The sequence below is a fragment of the Gymnodraco acuticeps genome, unplaced genomic scaffold, assembly GCF_902827175.1.
Source record: "Gymnodraco acuticeps unplaced genomic scaffold, fGymAcu1.1, whole genome shotgun sequence".
Taxonomy (NCBI): Eukaryota; Metazoa; Chordata; class Actinopteri; order Perciformes; family Bathydraconidae; genus Gymnodraco; species Gymnodraco acuticeps.
The window spans coordinates 1,456,375-1,478,126 of record NW_022990206.1 but is presented as its reverse complement, the minus strand read 5'-3'; the positions used below and the strand labels follow the sequence as shown (position 1 = coordinate 1,478,126).

The 21,752-nt window shown below is 39.0% G+C and overlaps 1 protein-coding gene across 1 annotated transcript; it reads left to right on the top strand.

Annotated features, from left to right (window-relative positions):
- Positions 1-114: 114 nt before the first annotated feature.
- On the top strand, positions 115-21,259 carry elmo2 (engulfment and cell motility 2). The gene is given in 29 exon segments (XM_034218281.1): positions 115-401; positions 5,457-5,526; positions 5,885-5,981; positions 6,140-6,180; positions 6,730-6,802; positions 6,896-6,946; positions 7,786-7,955; positions 8,498-8,597; positions 9,012-9,047; positions 9,049-9,108; positions 9,110-9,165; positions 9,862-9,884; positions 9,887-9,939; positions 12,697-12,747; positions 13,509-13,620; positions 13,862-13,992; positions 14,119-14,223; positions 14,309-14,417; positions 14,590-14,726; positions 15,709-15,872; positions 15,971-16,083; positions 16,188-16,314; positions 16,438-16,495; positions 16,497-16,526; positions 16,626-16,688; positions 16,690-16,704; positions 17,289-17,354; positions 17,356-17,373; positions 17,375-21,259. Coding segments are annotated over 27 exon segments (2,157 nt in total). The 5' UTR covers positions 115-401; positions 5,457-5,526; positions 5,885-5,903; the 3' UTR covers positions 17,492-21,259.
- The last annotated feature ends 493 nt before the right edge of the window (positions 21,260-21,752 follow it).

Sequence of the window (21,752 nt, the reverse complement as noted above, 5' to 3'; positions counted from 1 at the left end):
ATGTATTATCATCGCTGTATACCGGGAAGATGTCAGTTTGAGTGTGCATTATTGATCAGATAAAGAAGGGCTGCCTCATTAGCAGACGGTGACATTTACATTGTGTCCCGCCTACAAGGCGTGGAATAGTGTCTCGTTTCCAAAAGTGTTTCTCTGTAGAGAGAGGGATAGAGATAGTGAGCATCATCGGTGGCCTGATGACACTGAGCATCGACAATAGCAACCAGGCTTGAGTTAAAATCATAAAGCCGTTTCAAAGTATATCCTGAGAGCTTCAGGACAGCCGCCGGGAGACAGGCTACATCATGACTGCAATGGAGGGGCAGGCAGAGACTGGCTGGATGACTGAATAACACTGGTCACCTTCTGAGGAATAACGCTGCTACTGACCGTTAAAGCGAGTGAGTATCGTTGTTTAATGTTACTTTCACACAGATATGATCAAGAGGCAGTGCTGTCTTGTGTTAGTCCCTGTCTGATACACCGACACTATGACGGGCAGTGATTGATTTCGATAAACATCACAAGGTTGCTGCCGTTTCTGCATCAGCTCCCTGTGGTTACCATAGTTCCAGCCTAGGCTGATCGATCACATCTAATCAGGCCTTAAACCTTTTTATTATGAGTTTATGATGCATGAAGCATTTATTGACTGTATTAACGGTGACTGCAAACACCTGGGAGAAGATAGCCAAAAGAAGGTCCATCTCCTTACATGCAAGTGGGTGACTGTTGTCGCGTTGCATACAAATGGACTGTACATTTGTCTAGATGCAATCATGGTTTTCTATAGAAAGGGGAATAAAGGAAAACTGCAGTTTTTCTCCACTAACGGAAAACTCCTCATATAATAAGCATCGTTTAACCAAAGGGGGCGCCACTTTGCATATTCTACTGACGCTAGCTAACTAGCTATCGTAAAAGTTGGGAGCTTCACAGCCTGCATGTGTTCATCTTTTATTTGAAGCAGCGCAGACAGAAGCCCCTAACCACATTATAAGAATAGTAAAATGGCGCCAGAAACATCCGGGTCGCGGTGAAAGTGGCTGGTGGGGGACAGAAAAAGTTGTCTTTTCTCAGACACACTGTGGGGTCTCTTTTCAGACCCTTCGCTGTTGCTATGCTACCACCGCAGCACACATGCAGCCAGATCACTTGCTGAAGTGGTCTCCGTTAAAGCCTCCCAGTAAAGAACACCAGTACCCAGTCATATACCAGTTATTACCAGTCACATTTCAAGGAAACAACAGTGTCACGGATAGAAAACAGTTGCCATCAGCAAGCAGCTGCACTGAGCCACCAAAACAGGGGCAGTCTTATAAGTCAATAAGTCAACTACCTGGTGCCCCCCAACTGAAAGGTATGATATGTAAAGTAACCAGTCTATGAAAGTAACCAAGCACTTACAAAATATGCAACTCAACGTAGGCCTACTGTTCTACTTTTACTTCAAATGACAGCATTGCATTACAACTGTTACCTGTCAGAAATGTAACTGGCTATGATGAAGTTTAAGATTGTAGGCTACTCCTAAAGTATTTACAATGTAATGGGATCTTCGTAATACATTAATCCATTACGCATTATATTAGAGTTGAAAGCTCAACTTTGAACACAAATGCAGGACTTGTGTTGTGTGGAGTTGAAAGTGTTGCTTATCATAGTTATCAGATTTATTTCAGACATGAAGGTTTTGAGCTTTTCTTCTAACAATGCCAAGCCCAACATTCCCAATTTGAGAAACTAGGAATGTCGCCTTGCCTTTGTTCCCTACATCTTTTAATCCGACCCTGACAAAAAAAAAGTATCATCCCAGGAAAAGCAGACCTGTATAATAATAATAATAACAACAACAACAACAACAACAACAACAACAACAACAACAACAGGTGTGTCAGTTCAAGTGCTTTTTGCAAGCTGGCTCACTTTCACTCGGACAAGTAGGCCTACTTTTTATTTGTATACCCCTCTATTACACATTTGCCTCAAGGGGCTTTACAATCTGTACAGGCTACAACACCCTCTGTCCTGAATTAGACCCTTGATTTTTGAGTTAGACCTTTTCAAAAAAGAAATAGATAAAACCCCAGGAAGAACAATTAGCGAGAGATCTTTCTCCCAGGATAGGTGTGCAATAGATACATGTGTCACAGAAAAGGCCAATAAAGTAAACATTACAGTATGGAAAGATTGTAAGCATAACAATTGAGAATTTGAAACAGGGCGGATGTTAAGCAACTTGGGATCACAACCTCCTCTCCACCATGGAGACTTGGAAATATCCAGATCCAAAACATCTGGAATGGGGGGAGAGAGAGTGAGCAGTCCCAGGACAGCCGAGATAGTCTCAAAATGTGTAAGAACAGAAATATTTTTGATTGGGTTCAAACACAAAAATGACATTTCAGAATCTGAGGTTCAATATCCATATTTTGTAACCTTAAATGTGGCACTTAGATTGTATCTAATATGTCTATACTTCTAAAGAAGAAAAATCACAAACCTTAAATGGTGAGCAGCTACTAACAGACAACCTTTTTTGGGTGAGTTTGGTTACAGTGCACAAATAAATCTAGTGTTTATTGTTACTGATAAAGCAGTGGAAAGAGTGCTATTTTGATACATACTTGTTCCATGTAGAAAACGAACTGTTTTGATAAACTGTAGACTATGTGTTGCTCAATTTCCTGCAGACACGCTTAAGGCTGGACACATTCTTTTTAAAAAGCTAAGTATAGACATATTTTACAGTCTTTGTTTTAGTCAAATAAAACTGCAAACTGAACGCAGGAGATAGGAAAGAGTTGTGTGTAAGTCAAACCACTTTTGACCGGCCCTGTCACTGCAGGGAAAGGAGTCAGGACTACAGGCAATTTACTCACCATATACAGTTAAAGTTCACAAACCAATGTAGCAAGTGGTGAACACATCCAACATTTCAGAGACCAGCGTTGCTCAACATGTGATATTAATGTCATCTGACAGCACAGATGTGACAGGAGGCAGTCAGAGCAGGAGCCTCAATCCTGTGGAACAAATCAAGTCAAAGGTGTTGCTACTGGAGTGAGAGCGTTCATGTGCAAGCTGTGTGAACTAAAAAAAAACTTAAAGAAGTAACACTAATATTTAGCTATCAGCAGCCTTATTTAGGTCAATACTCAATTCCCCAATAGTTACAATTGTATCGGAATGAGTTGCAAGGTCTGTGATAAATGGCTTTTCATAGTTGACTCAAATGGTTTTAGAGAGCATTTAAACAACTTTGTATTTCAAACTTGTTGAGCACCCAAAGCTTCATGGGAACGCAAACTAAGGTGTGGAAATATTATTTCATGGTAACATTTAATTTAAGCAAGTTAATACGAAAGAAAACCCCGCCACCACATATGACATCTTGAATTATCTACTTGATGTTCTTTGCATTTCACTACATGTTAATGTTGGCAACCTAAACAATCAAATTGAAGCTGCAGTGTCAATTATTCCACAACTCACTAATAGAGGAAACACATGGTTAATCCCTTCTTGTAATGTTTTTGGCAAAATGTATCATTACTCGTAAAAAAAAACATGCTCCAGAACTTGTGGAAAACATGTTTTTATTACAAGAACTTTTCAGAAAGTTATGAGATCACACATTTATGTGATGTGTTGGTTAGTTTGCTTGAAGATGCGGAGGCAGTGCAGTCTCTCATCAGATGGCTGGCTGGAATCTGAAATTAATTTGCAGTTTTCCCTCTGTATTATTGCATTATGCAGTATCCAACTTCATTTGTTGTTGTTGATGTTTATCACATCACCCGATACTCTTCTCTTAGTTTGTGACAAATGATGTGTAGAATATGCAATGATCATGTGGTGTAACGTTTTTTAAATGAAAGGATTCGGGCATGCTTATAATTTACATTTTTTAATTCTAACTTTGAGATTTCTTCATCGTGAGAAATGACATCTGCAGTGCAATGATTTAGAGACAACTGAACTGAGTGTGTTTTCCCAAAAGAAAAAACTTGTGTATGAGAGCAAAATGTGATATATTTTTACAAATGATCAAATAATACCAGTCAGACGTCAGAGCCATTGTTGACGTAAATTAAACATATTTATAGAGTCAGACAGACTGAGAAACACTGTGCTGCAGTGCTAGAAATGTACTAACATGGTAACATGCTGTTGACTCTTCATGTCTCTTTCTGTTGCCAAAGACCAGATGCTGTGGGTTTCCTTTACCTCATACCACCACCCTTGAATTAAAGAGCAAATAAAGAAACAAGTTGAACAAGCGTCAGTGCACCAGTCAAATTAAGCGTGACGTAATGTGGATAAATACACAGGGACTGTTTTTTGGTAAATATGTGTGCTTTTGCAGTGATTCTAATCAAACTGTTTTAAGAACTGCATTTGTACAAAAGAGTTTGCAATAAAGTGTCATTTGAGAGCAGATGTTAAGCAAAACAGTACATGTATTCCATTTTGTTTTAAGCTGAAGCTATCTCTGCACAGCTTTTGGAGCATGCTGTTCCTATGATTTATTTGTGAGTTTATTTATTCATTGCTCAAATGCAAATGTGAAGACACTGTAATAAATCTGTGGAACCTGTTTCTAACAAATAGTGATATTATCTTTGACAAACATCTAGAGCTTGAACGGTACTTGGATTTCTACTCGGGCTTAAAGCCGTGCCTGTTTGAATATACAGGATTAAATATATAGGAGTTTAAAAGCCTGATAACAATATACCTTAAAAAATACTGTTTTGATTAGAACTGAGCGAGATATTTATAAATGACCTCAGACATATCATTGGCCTTCATTTCTGCAGTTTCTTTACTTAGCAGCCAACACGTATCTGCGATAAGCTAACATTGGGCAGCATTATAGAGGGTAAACTATAGGTCCATTAAAAAGCTGTGTTGCATATTAGGTTTGTCTTTTTTTGTTTCCCCACTACAGAAACCCATTTTGATTCCTTTAAACTTTGCAATTGGAAGACAACTGACATTTGATGAAGAAATATTTTACACAACTGGGGTAAACTTCTATTCATTGTTTGATTTGTAATGTTCATTGGAAATAATAACAACTTGTCAAAGGCAGGAAGCACGGCAAACCCAGAGTCCAGTAGGCAGAAAACTAGACACATTCAGTGTGTGTGTGTGTGTGTGTGTGTGTGTGTGTGTGTGTGTGTGTGTGTGTGTGTGTGTGTGTGTGTGTGTGTGTGTGTGTGTGTGTGTGTGTGTGTGTGTGTGTGTGTGTGTGTGTGTGTGTGTGTGTGTGTGTGTGTGTGTGTGTGTGTGTGTGTGTGGGTGGTTCAGTAAAACAGTCATGCGTATTGATCCGTTTACTGACAGATTCAATTCAGAGAGAAATGCATGGATGGAGCAAACTGAGCATTTGGGTTTCAAGAAAAAGTTTTTCACTGACACGACTGCTGTGTGGGTTTCTGTGTTCACAGAGGAGCTGACTCAGCGGTTTATACAGCAAAGTTGTGAGAGTGGTTGACCCCCTCAACGCTTCTCCATTAGGTGATGTATAACCTTCATTTCGTGTCATTTGAAGTTAATCAATCATGAGACTGAAATCCAAAATGTATTTTTAGATTTTTATTTGGCTGGGGTCCAAACATATTGACATAGTGTGAATAAAGTAATAAAAGCAATGATTTCTAAAAAATAAAATAAAACGTATATTCCATTTGAACTGGTGAGGTGTCAAACATGATTTATTATTTATCATTTTAATGGCACTAATGTCACATTAAAATGTATTTCTGTGTTCAAGTGAAGTACACAGGTCATAACAATTTTTCCCAACTGGTGTTGAATACTGTCCAACAGGAGAAGTTGTGTTAGGGATAAAACTAATGATTTTTTTCCCGTGTAGAGTACTGCAAAAATACATCATGCCGCCCCCAGTCGACATCGTGAAGGTGGCTATTGAATGGCCTGGTGCGAATGCTCAGCTAATAGAGATGGACCAGGTGTGTATCTGCTAAAAACGTGACATCATGACAAATCTCCAAGCTGCCTCTAATGACTCAATTAAACCTTCAGAACAATAATTATTGACGGATATTGTTCTTGATTTGTTTTGAATGTGAAAGGCATGAGTAATGCTGAGTTTTCTTCCTGTTTGCAGAAGAGAGCTTTGTCCTCAATAATACGGGAAGTTTGTGATGGGTAAGCCGAACTCCCACACATTTCCATATTATCCTGATATTTTGTATTGTCTCTGACTCTCTGTTTGATAACTAAATTACAAAATCAGGCACATGTAAAGTTGTGTAATACTTCAGTGGGTCACACACAGACATACGATCTGACCGTTTATACCTTACTTAAATACCCATTATTAATTTATGTTATATGTATCATCATGTCTGCGTGTGTCTCAACATGTGGTTTTGTGCTTCACTGTTGTCTTTAGATATTTTATCTGCTCTTTTGTCGTGTACTTTAGTTTTTAAACTTACCCATCCACCTTTTTTGCTGTATCTACCCACTGCCTCCTTTTTTCATTTCAAACTGGAAATTCTTTGCACATAACTGTTACTGTTACACCCACTGAATAATTCTCCTCCACAGTATTGTAGTTTTGCCACTTGTGTAAATACAAATGCAGGATCTGAATTTTGTTTGTGCATTCACGTTTATTTGATATCCTACTGCTTCTTTTAGTTTCCATATGACTTTTCCTTCTTAACGTTTTCTTTCTGTTCTCGTCCTCAGCTGGTCTTTATCCGGCTCAGAGCAGTTTGCTCTGCGTTATGCTGATGGCCCTCAGCTTTATATCACGGAGCAGGTGAGCTTAAACGTTTTCCTCAAAGGCTTGTGTTAATGGAATTTCAAATCAGTGTTGAACGTTTGGAAATATTGTTCCTTGATTATCTTTCAGAGCCGTAGTGAAATCAAGAACGGGACGATCCTTCGATTAGCTATCTCACCTGTGAGTCTGCTTTATTTTATTCCCGCTCAGTTGTGTCTGTACTAGTTTTGAAATTGTAATTTACTTCACATAAGCTAGCTATCTCATTCTTCTTTTGTAAAGACTTGAAAAGAACATCAGCAAACTCTTCTTGTGTGCAGGCAAAGTTGTTGTGCTTTGCAAGTGTCGGTGCTCCATAACCTGCTGTCAGCACATGATGTGGGAGAGCACTGCTTTTTAGAGAAAGAAAGAGGTTGATGTGATTTGCCATGGTTGACACCAGCCTCCAAGCCTTCACAATAATAATGTATGATAATATATTCCGCCTAATCCCACCCTTTCTCCCAAATGCACTGTGGGAGCAGCTCACGCCTCCACCACCAAAACACACAACTAAGTGCTGCCGATGCACTTTGCACTAAGCTGTTTTTTAAGGAATAATTCAGATTCATTGCAAGTTTTGTTGCCTGACTTTTTAGCCCAACATTGCCCTTTCATAATCTGAGAAAATATTTATTTATCAATGCTCTGTGCCTAGATTCCCATCAATGAACCCTTAAACTATATCAGGTTACATGTATATCACACAGCCTTCATCAACTTGTTGATATGAGTACATTTAATTAATTTAACCAAACTTTTCTTGAAGTGCAAAAAAGGCTGAGAGAAGTTACCTCTGGCAGGCAGTGTTGGATTACAAAGAAATAGTCGGTCTCTAAAAAATTACTAACTGTAATATTTTAACATGTATTATAGCTACTTTAGAATGCACTGATGCAAATCCTTAAGATCATAATTCAGAATGAATGAATGTGAGGGTGAGGTAAACTTATAAAATGGATGTTTTCTGTGTTGGACAGGCTCGTGCCGCCCGCCAGCTCCTGGAGAGGATCCAGTCTCACGGTATTGACGCTCGGCTGGAGGCTCTGAAGGAGCTCGCCAAGCTGTCCGCAGACCCAACCTTTGCAGCAGAGTTCATCAACATGGAGGGCATAGGGACTCTGGCACGTCTTGTTGAGAGTGGCACCCAGTGAGATCAATATTTTTCTTTTACAATAATGAAAAGTGGTTGCATGGTTTTTCTCTCCCCATGTCTCTTATAAATGCATAATAAAAGCATTTTCTTTATATTTATTGTTCAACAAAAACTAAACGCTCAAACAGTTCAGTCCTGTAGTGGTCTTTCTTCTTAGTCCAAATGTAATGAAGAAATATGATATTTAAATATATCATAGCATGTTTTGTCTTGCAAAATGTTCTGCTTCAGTCCATATATTGATTAATCATATATGGATATATTTAATCATATATATATCCGGAGCTTACAGTGTGGACTGTAAAGAAGGTAATCAATGAGTTTGACAAAAAAGGGTAATGGTTTATAATCCCAGACTCCACCTTTTAATAGGTGTATGTCTTATTATCATTTAAAGAAAATATCTGGTAACATTTTTTTTTTAAATTTGTTTATAAAACCTACTGCATCAAGAAGATGATGATGAGAAAGTCTCACACATCCACTGAGACCTGGTCAGGTGATGTGGACCACTAACTGTTCTCTGCTTCCTGCAGCTTTGGTGAGATGCTGGCCTTCACTCTCACTGCCTTCCTGGAGCTCATGGACCATGGCATTGTGTCCTGGGACCTTATCTCCCTCTCCTTCATCAAACAGGTACCTCCTCCTCCTCCTCCTCCTCCTCCTCCTCCTCCGCCATCCTCCTCCTCCTCCTCCTCCTCCTCCTCCTCCTCCTCCTCCTCCGCCTCCTCAGAGTGCCCACTGCATACATCCACACTTTTTTATTCATACACTTTTATTTAATTACCTTACCAACCTTTCTCCCTACATGCCGGAAATGAGTGGGTGCTGTTGCTTAGCAACTCCACATTTTTCCGAGCTTCATCAGTGTGTGCAGTGTGTGACTAGACTTTCTATGAAAACGTTGTGGCCTTGACAGTCACTCAGGGAAACTTTCTAAACTCTTGATTTCATTTTTTCTCACAGACAAATGTACGTTTTCATAAGCAGAGGAAGCTCTTGTTGAATTGCCTCAGAAGTCAGTGTTGTTTCTCCTCCATTCCTTTTCAGATTGCAGGCTACGTGAACCAGCCAATGGTGGACGTAGTCCATCCTGCAGCGCTCTCTGGCCATCTTGGAGAGCATGGTCCTCAACAGTCACAGCCTCCTACCATCGGGTGGCACAGGAGATCACCGTGGGACAGCTCATCGGGCACCTGCAAGTGTGAGCACACACACACGCACAGGGGCGTCCCGCACTCTGATATGGGGGGTTGTTGTGTGATGTATTAGTTGGGGTTAACTTAGGTAGTAAAGTCTTAGAATGTTGCTGTGATATTTGGCTCGTGCCACTTTTTAAAGGGTGAGTTCAGGATGCTTAGATGACCCCTATCAAACACCATGTTTGCAGTTATTCTATATTTTTCTTATTGTCAACAAATATTATGAATAAAACACAAACTAACAATGTGTTAGTCTGTCTCCCGTTGGGTCCTATTGAAGATGTAAACATTAAAAAAACAAGCCCTTTTTTATGTATGATACTTTACTTATTCAGAAGAAAGTAGTGCACTTGTTAGGCGCTACTTTTTGCAGCAGATTAATACACATTTCGTGCTGTAGTTATTATGTACAGCGGCAGGAGGATGTATGTAGGAATGCTAAAAATAACATAAATTACCCATCTTGATCACATGTAATTATAACACTGTGGCCCTGTGTCTCTATTTAGACTAACACACAATTATTCTAACCTGTTGGTGTGAAAGAGTGGCTTCTAAATATCCTGCACCCATCCCGAGTAATGGTAGTGATAAAAGTAAAATGAATTGTTATGCAGAATAGTTGTTAGTTTAAACTGTTGACTCCTGTGGAGCCCGATGCTTCTAACTGGTTGTTACGATGCTTGATATTCCTTCAGGTCAAACCAGGAGATCCAAACCTACGCATAGCGCTCATCAACGCTCTCTTCCTGAAGGCACCAGAGGACAGACGGCAGGTCAGTACACAGTGTACTTTATTAGAGAAAAGACAGAATACGCATAATAGATAGACATAGCTAGAATACTAATGATGTTCTGTGCTCACATTACGCTCTAAATAAAGACACCCGTACATAATGGACTGACATTTATTCATAATACCCGCATGTTAGGAAGCTGCCAGATATTGCCTCACCTTAGTGCTAATATATGCAGCAGCAGGTTGGTTTACTAAAGCTAATCTCACGAATTAGACGTCTGTCTGCCAGCTGTCATGATTATATCCGACAGTCACTGCTGTAATGACACACTCACTCAAAATAGGACTCGTTCTCCTTTGAAGTTTGCACTTTTGTTATGCTGCAGTTATTTCAGGATAGCTCAGCACGGAGACCAACTGAAGGAATGACTGTGCCAAATAGACAAAGAGTTGGATAGGATCCGAGCAGAATGCAGTGATTAAGTATTCATTTGCTAAATTCAGTGAAATGGGCTTTTTTTAAATATTAAACTCAAGGATTGGAATCAATGCCAGACAGATTTACACTAGAATTAAGAAAATCCACTGGGATGATTCATTAAACCTGGCATTGTTCGCAAGATTTAACAAATGTAACATGAAGAATTATCCATATAACCAAAAATATACCAAGATATAAGTTTAAGTTCTGTCTTTTTTTTTTTTTTAAATGACAGAAACATCTCAAACAGATGCTTTCTAATTCTGAAAGATCTTTGTAGAGAGCAAAATGTACAAAGATGAAAGGAGCGAGTGCTGCTTTGGATGTGTGTCCAGTATGCTACTCATAACTGTCGTCATGTGTCCTTTGTCTCCGCTCTGTGATAACCTCTGTCCCAGCTCACACACTAGCATACAGCTGTGTCTCATCCTGTCTCATGCATTGTCATTAGTGCTGCACGTCTTTCTTTACATTTCAGTTCTCCATGTTTAATTTGTATTTGTAAGACCATTTTTACAATAGAAACTTCAAAGCCTTGTTTTATTATTAAGCTCTTCTATACTAAATCAACAATGAAATTGGAGAGGATTAAAAAAAATGTAGTATATTAATAATTGACATCCTTCAGCACAATTACTTTTCACTTAAATATAACCATATAAAGTAATGTAACTTTAAGTGTCATACAAATATAATTTGAAAACCATTCATTTGCAGCTATCTACTAACATATGATTTCATTTTCCGTTTCCCAGAATGATTTTCCAACAACACAATTACAGAAGTTCTATTTTCGTTGGCATCATCTCTCTTAGCTGTGTTTCTATCACAAACTCAACTCTTTGCCCTTTGCATTTCAGAATTCAGTATCCAACTAAATGCAACAGTTTTAGTGTATTACAAATAGAGCTAAATACGTGCAGGAAAAGGAGGAAAAGATACAACAGAGATGACAAATGCCTTCAATGCAAATGTTTGACAAATAGCTATGTAAATGCTGCTCATGTTGGCTTTCCTTTTGTTGATCATTTATTCCAAACACTTTGATCAAAAATGTTTGTGGTAATCACTCGCCAAGTTAAGAAAATGTTAAGATTTCACTGATTTGTGCTTAAGAAAAACCTCCATTGACTGACTGTTAAGCTTGTGTTTGTTGACGAAGGGTTGGATGACATTGTGAGAAGAGGAGGGGGAGTATTTCCCTAAGTGTTATTGAGTGCTCTAATTTCCTTTCAATTTATTTGCCATATGACGCACAGTATGTTCGGACAGTTGTCCTTGAACGTGCATTCACCTCCAGCTGCCTTTGTTGACCACTGGAGGGCGACTGAGTCACTTATTTAATACATCAAAGGGACACAAAGTGCATACTGTCGAACTGCTAACTAACAATGATTACAAATAAATACATCGATAAATAGAGTGGAGCTACTTTTGAAAAATAAATAGATGTTTTTTTTTATCACATCTTTGCATATTTTATAGTTTTTCAAATGAAAAATGCAGCATTCCCTTTTTGCATAATTGAACATTAACACTAGAGCAAATCCTCAGCAGATTCAGGTTGCAAGACGTCCCTACTAAGGGAGCTACCAGGACACAACAGTGAATTTCATGCAAAAATAGTGTTTTAAAGCTCCACTGCTTCTCTGTGTTGATATCATTTCACAGCTCCTAGGTTTTGGAAATGTCTTATAAAACAGTCTAATCAACCAATTAACATATGGTGGTCTTATACTGCATGCCGGCCATGTGGAGTTTTTTAAACAGCTACATGTTGTGTCTACCGGACGTTCCTATTATGCTGTTTTATGTTCTTATTTCGTTGCATGCTGTGCCAGTGATTTTTCTCTGTATCTCATTGTCTGTTGGTGCGCTCTTTGTTTCCATCACTGTTACACCCACGTCCCTCCTCCCTCCCTTCAACCTGTAGGAGGAGTATACTAACCCACTGGAGCAGCCCCTCACTGTGAGTACACATCCCTCAGCATCTCATACCCTCCTCTCCACACCTCAGCCCTTCTCCTCCTCCGCTCTGCATTTCTTTCTGTGTCACGGACAGCTTGCTGCAGCTGCAGGCAGACTGTGTTGACAGATTGAAAATGTTGTTCAGAATGTGTGAAGGGCAGATGGTTGAAGCCAGGGATGGAAATGTAGCTTTTGAGTGATGCTGCATTTCAGTAGTTTGACATTTCAATTCACTGTAGGTCAACTTGAGTGAAGTTGCTGCTGTGTGCACTGCTTTACCGTGTAATGAAGCTACTTCCCTCATCTGGCCTGTGTGTCGAAATAATGCATCTCTTTACCTTTTAGGAAATGGCAAGCACTTTGGCTCAGAAACACCTGCGATCCATCATCCTCAATGTGAGTATGGAGTCTGAAATGGAATTCTGAAAGTCTTTCTGGCTATAACAGCTGCACATCAGAGTTAATGCCCTACTCGACGGTCTATAAAGCTTTTCGACAGCTTTGAAATATCCAGGTGGGAACACAGGATTCGAGCAGTTTCCAGAAATTGTGTTTGAAACTAGTGGCTATAAAAAAACTTCAACAAAAATCTCTTCAACCTTCTTTTGACTATCCAATGCTGGGATTTGGTGGTCAGTGTGGGGCTATAAGTTTCATCCCAGGGACCCCCAGTTCAGAAAGTGGAAACTCACTTTAAGTTACTTTAGTCATGCACTTACACAGCTGTGACAGAAAACCAGCAAATGCGATATGCCATGAAATATGTGAAGTGGCAGAAAATGAAAATGATTTATTTTGGCACCCGTTCTTCTGGAAGTGCCTGCCTGTGGTTGCACACATCAGTGAGGAAGACCTGTTGGAGTCTTGCTGTGTGTTTTATAAAGCCAGATTATTTTCTTTGTCATTATGCATTATTCACAGAGCGTAATAAGTCTATAAAGAAGATTAGAATGATCAGCTTTCTTCCTATCTTGAGGAAGCAACAACCTTTGGTTTCTCTCCAGTGGAGACGAACAGTATATTAGGCTGTTAGATTAGTTTTGTGTTGTGTGTTGTTTCAGCAGTTTGTACACAACTTGTAGCCAAAACAGAGGCTTTACTCTCTAAAGAAATTAGAGGCTTTACTCTTTCTTTATTGTCAATCTTTCTTTTCTCAGCATGTGATCAGAGGAAATCGACCAATCAAAGCAGAAATGGCACACCAGCTGTATGTGCTGCAGGTATTGACCTTCAACCTCTTGGAAGAACGGATGATGACCAAAATGGATCCAATGACCAGGTAAAAAAAATGAATGTTCTGTTTGACATGTCAATGGCTTATATATTCCTATAATGCCTTAGTTTAACAAACATAATAAGGGAATTCAAACCAATTCCTTTTAGATGTAATGACAGATCTATGGTTTCAATAACATCGTTATTGAACAATGATCAAATGGCGAACATTTTTATTTTTGCTGCCATCTTCTTTAAAATGTCCCTTTTTTATGCTGATAACATGTTTTCTTCGCTGGGGTTCAGGCTCAGAGAGACATCATTTTCGAGCTGCGTAGGATTGCTTTCGATGGAGAAAATGACCCCACTGGTACAGAAAAGAGAAAGGCCATGTACACCAAGGACTATAAGATGCTGGGGTTCACTGTGAGTCTCCACTATATCAGTGTCCTCTGTAGTACCTGTAAACCAGCTCTATAAATATATAATAATAATAAATATAATTTAGATTTTGCTGTCTCATGGCTCATGTTATTTCTGTTTCAAATGCAGAACCATGTGAATCCAGCCATGGACTTCACCCAGACTCCTCCGGGAATGCTGGCTTTGGATAACATGCTGTACCTCGCCAAGGTTCACCAGGACACGTACATCAGGGTTAGTTTTGGCCTTATATGACTTTGCACATCTCACAAAGGTGGTGAAGTCAGCCAAACCCAACATGTCTTCTCACCCATGACAGATTGTGCTAGAGAACAGCAGCCGCGAGGACAAACACGAATGTCCCTTCGGCCGGTGTGCCATCGAACTCACTCGAATGTTGTGCGAGATTCTCCAGGTTGGAGAATTGCGTAAGTAGATCTCTCTCTGAAAGAGTTGGAGCTGTTGTACTTTTAATAATCTACAATCTTAAAAAGTATCAGCAGTTGTTACTCCAGTCCAGGACATTGTGTGTGAAAGAAGAGAAAGTCTGTTGTACTAATTACATTTCCTGTCTTCTAATTTAATATTTCTTTTGTGTAGCTAATGAAGGATGTAATGACTACCACCCCATGTTCTTCACTCATGACCGGGCATGGGAGGAGTTCTTCTGTGTCTGCATCCAGCTGCTGAATAAAACCTGGAAGGAGATGCGAGCCACAGCTGAGGACTTCAATAAGGTCTGAGATTTAAGCATATATTTAAATATTTACACTCCCAACTTGATTGTGTACTTGCCTCCCATCTTAGGCCTCAATCGTCATATTTTATGATGTCATGACCTTGTTATTGTGGTTATATAAATGTTTTTTTTATGATGCTCTTAGAATACCCAATTAATAGAGGTGCCCTTTGTGTGTCAATTGGTAGGCATTTTTTATTGACAGCAGCGAACATTTTGTTTTTGAAAAGCTAAATATGTATTGAAGTAAAACATTTATTGAGATAGAATTGAAATCTGAAGCTTTAGCAGCTGCTGTATTCCTCCACTGTGTGTGGGTGAGCAGCCCACTGAGGCAGAGAGCTGGAGGTCTTTTGTTTAGATAACATATTGGACTACTATATTCCAAAGGCTGTCTATTTGGATTCAAAGTATTTTGTCAAGCTGATAACAGACATGTATTTGAAGGGCATGCAACTCAATGGTTCAGAATACCTGCTGGGACAACATCTATGCCTTTTGATGGGGAAATATGTGTGGCGGCAATATCCGTTTCAGAATGCAAATTAAGGTTTCATTTCAAGGGCAACTAAATAATTATAATAATAATGCATGTATTTTGTAAGCGCTTTGACAGGTGCTCAAAGTCGCTTACAGAGGTACAAAGAACAACACATACATATCGGAAAGGTCACATTAAAACCGAGCAATAAAACAACAATCACACATCAAAAGCTAGTTTGAAGAGGTGAGTTTTTGTAAGTTTTTTGTAGGTGATGAGGTCAGTGCAGTCTCTGATGAGTTGTGGGAGTGAGTTCCAGAGGGAGCTTATACAATATTCACTGTTCTCTAAAAACTAATGCAGATATATCTAATAACATTAGACTTTCCAACCGATTAAACATACATTGCCTCAATATCTAGGAAATCTGATATGTTTTCTGTCACTTTTCCTTATGCATTCGTATACGTGTATGTGTGTGTGTTTTAACCGTGAGCAGGTGATGCAGGTGGTTCGTGAGCAGATCACCAGGGCTCTGGCGATGAAGCCGTCCTCTTTAGACCAGCTGAAGAACAAGCTGCGAGGCCTCAACTATTCAGAGATCCTGCGTCTGCGGCAGTCAGAGAGAATGAGTCAGGACGACTTCCAGTCTCCTCCCATCATGTGAGTTTGTAGATAATATAAAATACAGTGAATATAACAGGGTTGTACGCATTTGTGTGTGTTTTTTCCATATTGCTCATGCTGTGTTTGTCCTCCAGTGAGCTGCGGGAGAGAATACAGCCCGAGATCTTAGAGCTCATCAAGCAGCAGCGACTCAACCGCCTGTGTGAGGGGAGCTGTTTCCGGAAGCTGGGGAACCGCCGAAGGCAAGGTACCTACAGCATCAATACAATCACTTTGCTGTTTCTTTAGCTGAAGGTTCACTGATGTATGTTGATTATCGGCTAAGCATTGTGTCCCCTGCCTCTTTTGTAGAGAAGTTTTGGTTCTGCAGACTCTCACTGAATCACAAAGTGCTGCATTATGGAGACCTCGATGAGTCACCTCAGGGTGAAGTGCCTTTTGAGCTACTCAGTGACAAGAGTAAGATTTATTTCTTCAAGTGGCTCCGTCTCCCAACTCATAAACTTTTCATTACACACACAATGCCACATTCACTAGCAGTGCACTGGCTGACCTTATTCACTTGCTTATTATTAAGTTGTTTACTTTTATATCATCTCAGTCCCGTCTCTGACATCAAGTCTGTGGTGACTGGAAGGACTGGCCCTCATATGAAAGAAAAAAAGTGCTCTCAAACAAAACAAGGGTAATGTGATTTTAATTAGTTTTTTTGTTGTTCTATTCACATGGCTGTTTCTCTTTTCTTTGCTGTCAATGAGCGTGTTGTTTGTCCCCTTTTCCTTCTCTCAGGAGGTGCTGGAGTTAGCCTTCTCTGTCCTCTATGATCCTGATGAGACACTCAATTTTGTGGCACCCCAACAAGTATGAGGTAAGCTAAGCAGATGTGACGGTTAAATTATAAATAAATTCTTCTTGGCTCTAAGCACCATTTTAGTGTCCTTCAGCTCATTGTTTTGGTCAGACACAACTTTACTGTTTTGTTTCACTCTGACAGCGCCACTTATGTTACAGCTGTAGCGAGAAGCTATTTTCAACAGTTTGCCACCTGCCTCAACAGCAAAAGCCGAAAGACACAGTTAGCATTTAGCTAGCTTAGAGCATTTAGCAGCTGAAGACAATTATCTGTATCAAGAGTTGGGGGGCCCCAAACCAGAGCTAACAAGTATAATAAGAACCATGCAAATTCAACTTTACTCGTGTATGATATCTGCATTAACCAAGACTTCTAATCGACTAACTAACCCCTAACTTGAAGTTTCTGTGAGTCTCACTGTTCTCATCCTCTGTGTGTATGTGTGTGTGTGTGTGTGTGTGGTGTGTGTGTGTGGTGTGTGTGTGTGTGTGTGTGGTGTGTGTGTGTGTGTGTGTGTGTGTGTGTGTGTGTGTGTGGTGTGTGTGTGTGTGTGTGTGTGTGATGTGTGTGTGTGTGTGTGGTTTGATGTTCGGAAGCAGTACTGCATCTGGACCGACGGCCTGTGTGCGCTGCTGGGCAGGGAGATGGGCAGCGACCTGACGCGCAAGTGACCTGGATACTCTCTATCAGCATGGAGATGAAGCTCCGCCTCCTCGACCTTGAGAACATCACAATCCCAGAAGCCCCGCCCCCCGTGCCCAAGGAGCCTAGCTCGTATAACTTCACCTATAACTACAGCTGAGATGCGTGTGGTGTGTGTGTGCAGTGAATGTGTGTGTTTGTCAAGGATGAGTATTCCTTGATGAGTTAAGCTGCCGTGGAAAATACTTTTTTTTTAACTTTCAGAACCCTGGAGACTTTTCTCCACCTGTGTTTGTGATGCTGTATGGTTTGACAAATAGGAGATGTTTATAGCTTCACAGGGAGTTTAGAGTCATGGTCCACTACAGAGCCGCCGGTCAGATTCAATGAGGGTTTCTCCTTTATCTGTGCCGTTTCCAGGCAACGTTTACCCATTTCTAGCCATTTAAACTTCTAAACTTGTCTGTAAGTCGAGGAATACTTTGCCTGATGGGGACATAAATGAAAGCTGCTACAAAACTGCTATTTAGTCTTTGTTCAAGTATTTATCTCATTCTGTGTTGTCTCCATGGCAACATAAATGAATTAGCTACCTAACCAGTTAGGATTCTTTGTTCTCTTGATTCGGTCTGTCCCTTCTGACAGACTTAGAGTGAAATGTGACACAAAGTAGAGTGAGTGGGCCGAGAGTTTGCCACAAGCGATATTCAGCTGGTGTCGTGATCAAGGTCGCTTCAGTAGGAGGGATCGTTGATGTCAGGGGGGATCGAACATAACTCCCTAATCAGTACACCATCCACCACCCCGTTCGAGGTCTCATAAATGTTTAATATCTGACGTTCAGTTCAGTGTTTCAATTAGAAAGGTTCGGAAATTCAGTAATAAAGAGAGCAGGAAACATAAAGCCGTCAACTTGTGTAAGGCAGAAGCAGATGAGCTCTAATCTCAGTGCTGTCTCTCATACTGGGACATGAATTTATGAATTTTCTTTTTTTGTTTTATCTATAACATAACATGAATAATTGAAAATGATTCACCAGGAGTAATGTTCTCAAGGTTAAAGATCTAAAATGAGTTGTTTAGTCTGACTAATGTTTTGCAAACCCCAAAGCAATTTTAATTTCTATTATAAAGTCAAAGAAAAACCAGCAGATACTAATATTCGAGAAGCTAGGACCAGTAAATGTAGGTGTTCTTTTCTCTTTCTTAGAGGAATCTTTCGTAAACAATGAAGTGTTTGTCGTTTTTGCAGAAGAATTAAGGCCTGTCCAGCAACTTATCAATTATTACTCTACCATGTTTTCAGATGCACTAAAGTGGTGCTGTCAGCTTATATATTTTCTTGACATTCATGCTGCTTTAATCACTTCTCTCCTTAGACTACAAACCTTTATAGTTTGTAAACCGTGAGAAGAAGTGGGTAAATGTATCTCATTGGAGAAGCTGTTATTGCGTAAAGAGTGTACATTTGAGTGTACACATATTGAGATTTAGTGGTAATTGTTTATGTTGAGAGATATTTCGTGAGTGTGATGCTGGGGCTAAAGCTCCCACATCCAACACATTATAAAACATGAATTACCTTTTTTTATTCATAGTCACTGCATTGCCTTATCACTCCAAAGTCATTATATATATTTAGTAACATTAGCATTTATAGAGGTAGTACATGAATTATACTTTAAGTGTGTGTTGAAAACATTGTTGTTATTATGACTTCCCCTGAGAAGCATTCATACATGGCGTATAAACAGTTAATCAATGTTTGATAACAGCAGTTCACTTGAAATAATATGTAATCATTTTTTTTTTTACTGTATTAGCTTACATTTTTTTTATCTTACAGTGTGTTTAACATAATTTAGGAACTCTTAATATTAACTTTTACATTAAGAGCAAGATTAAAACTATTTCTAGATGTTTAAAACCACTGAAAATATGAATATGTATGATTACGACGAAATGTTCTGCTGTGTTATCAAACATAATTAAATGTTAATACAACTGTAAATGCCTTATATGAAGAGTAACAGTTGTTAACAAATACATTATTAAACACAGATATTAGCAGTTGTTTTTTTGAAGAACAAATTAAATTCAAATGTGTTTGACGCCCCTCTTAAAGGTCACCTATTATGCGAAATCCACTTTTTCATGTCTTTTATACATACATTTGTGTCCGCTCTGTGTTGAGATTTGGAAAGTTTGAGGAAAACATATTCGCTCTCTTTTAGTCCTGATCCATTTATATAAAAACCTGTCTGAAAATGAGCTGCTATAATAATGCTCCCCCCATTATCACCTGAATCTCCTCCTAGAGCACCAATGTGTTATTTTTAACCAAATATCTCGCAGAGGGGCGTGGGGAGCATTAGTTCATTTTCATTTAAAGCTACAGATACAGAATCAGCACTTTTGAAACAGGGCTGAGACAGAGGGGTTTATGGCATGCTACAACTCATGATCTGTTTGGTATTTCAGCCAAACACTTCAGAGGCATGTTTTGTTCATATCTGAGACCTATAATGTGTTGTTGAAAAAGAGTATAATAGGGGACCTTTAAACTTCTATTAATCAGCCGTTTAAGGCTTGATATTGTATTGTTTTATTCATACTGCATAAAGGAATGGGAGCTGGTCAGAAACAGCTGAGTGTCATGTGCGTGAGAATCGGGAACATCTAGTTCAGCTCATGTAACATATGACCAGAACGTAGTTGTGCTCTGTACAGTAAAGTGATATACATTATAGTGCTATTGTTTGATGTTGTTTTACCAGAGCGTCATTGTTTTGTGTATTTTATTCATGTCACTGTCAACTATCAAATGTACTAATCACTACTGTCACTTGTTAATGCAGAATAGATTTATATTTTTGTAAATGATTGTACAATCTTAACAGCTGTGAAGGGAAAGGGTATCCAGCTAACAGCATTTTCCCTTTGCGTCGCTCTGTACGGTACATTCAACACGCTCATTACTGTGGAAGGGCATCTCACACTGGAAAGAGCTTTTGATCTTCACAATTTTTAAAGTCACAACCACGTTTTCATACTACAAGCACCTCATATTCTTAGGAATGACACCCACTCCAGCACCTAATGATGATGTCAGTGTTAATGTATCTTATAATGCTTATGGAATAATGAAAATTGCCGTTACTGTTGATGTTTGTGAAAAGGAATATATTTGAAATCAGCTTTTTTTCGGAAAATGTTTTTGCTGTCTGATTTTTAACTGATGTTGAATGTTAGAAAGGTACCCTGTGGAGATTTCAGACCATGAGTTGTTCTGGGGATCTATTTTTCTTGATGTTACTGCCTGGTTTTTTTTTTCTTGTTCACACAAACAAGGGAACACATGCAGTACACTTTCCAGCTAATAGTTTTACGATATTTCACTGTTCAACAGGTGGCTTGGTAAATCACCAAGAAATACAGCAATGTGCCAGAAAAGGACGTAGTGTTGAGCAAGCTATTAAAACAGTACTGGAGTTAAAATACTTATAAAATCGACCTTGCAAAAGTATTGTGAACTGTTGTATGACCTTGGCTATACATATGTTTTGTTTGTTTACTAGAAAACTCCACAGGGCCTCCTTTTTACTGCCTAAAAAAGGTTATTTATAATTCAGCAAGTCATTTAACTACTGCTAAAATATATCAATAAATTCCGAAAGTAAGTGAAGGATTGTTGCATTGGATGTACTAACAGTATGACTTGAAGTTTACGCATCTGGTACTCTTTTACATGACTTGCTAAGCTATTTATTTACACTTGCTAGTGATAGTAAAGAATGACGTGTTGTTAGATAAGAAATAACAACATAAAATCTAAATATGGTATACATATAAATCATTGATGTATTGTGTTGCCTTATTAAAGAAAATGTATTATGTTTTCTGTGAATAAATACAGAGTCTAACTGCTGTTGACAATTTGTTTTTATTATATAGGGATTATGAAGCTTAAAAACAAATTCACCAACAATTACATCCATTTCACACCTTTGATTCACAAAAGCTCTAATTAGGCCATCATTTTTATCGTTGGTTAAAAGGATATCAAACCTACAGCACAATAAATATACAACACCATTTTGTAAATCAAGTCCAGCTGAATTTATATACGTCTTAGTTAGAGAAATCAATGTTTTATTTTAGATCGATATTCCATGTATTCCTCGGGAAAGAAGCATTGTTTGTGAGTACACAAAATGAGAATTTCATACAGAAAAACCCTCTAACTGTGAGATGTTTACTTGAGTTGATTTACTCCTGCATCTCTTTAGTTATAATTGTTCAGTTTCAGATCTTGTCCAGCAGGGGACACACTGTGTCTTGTGTTTACTGTATAGGTGTCAGATATCCTGAGATATTATCATACTCCTACAGTGGAGTAATGCCAGCTGCATACAGATAAG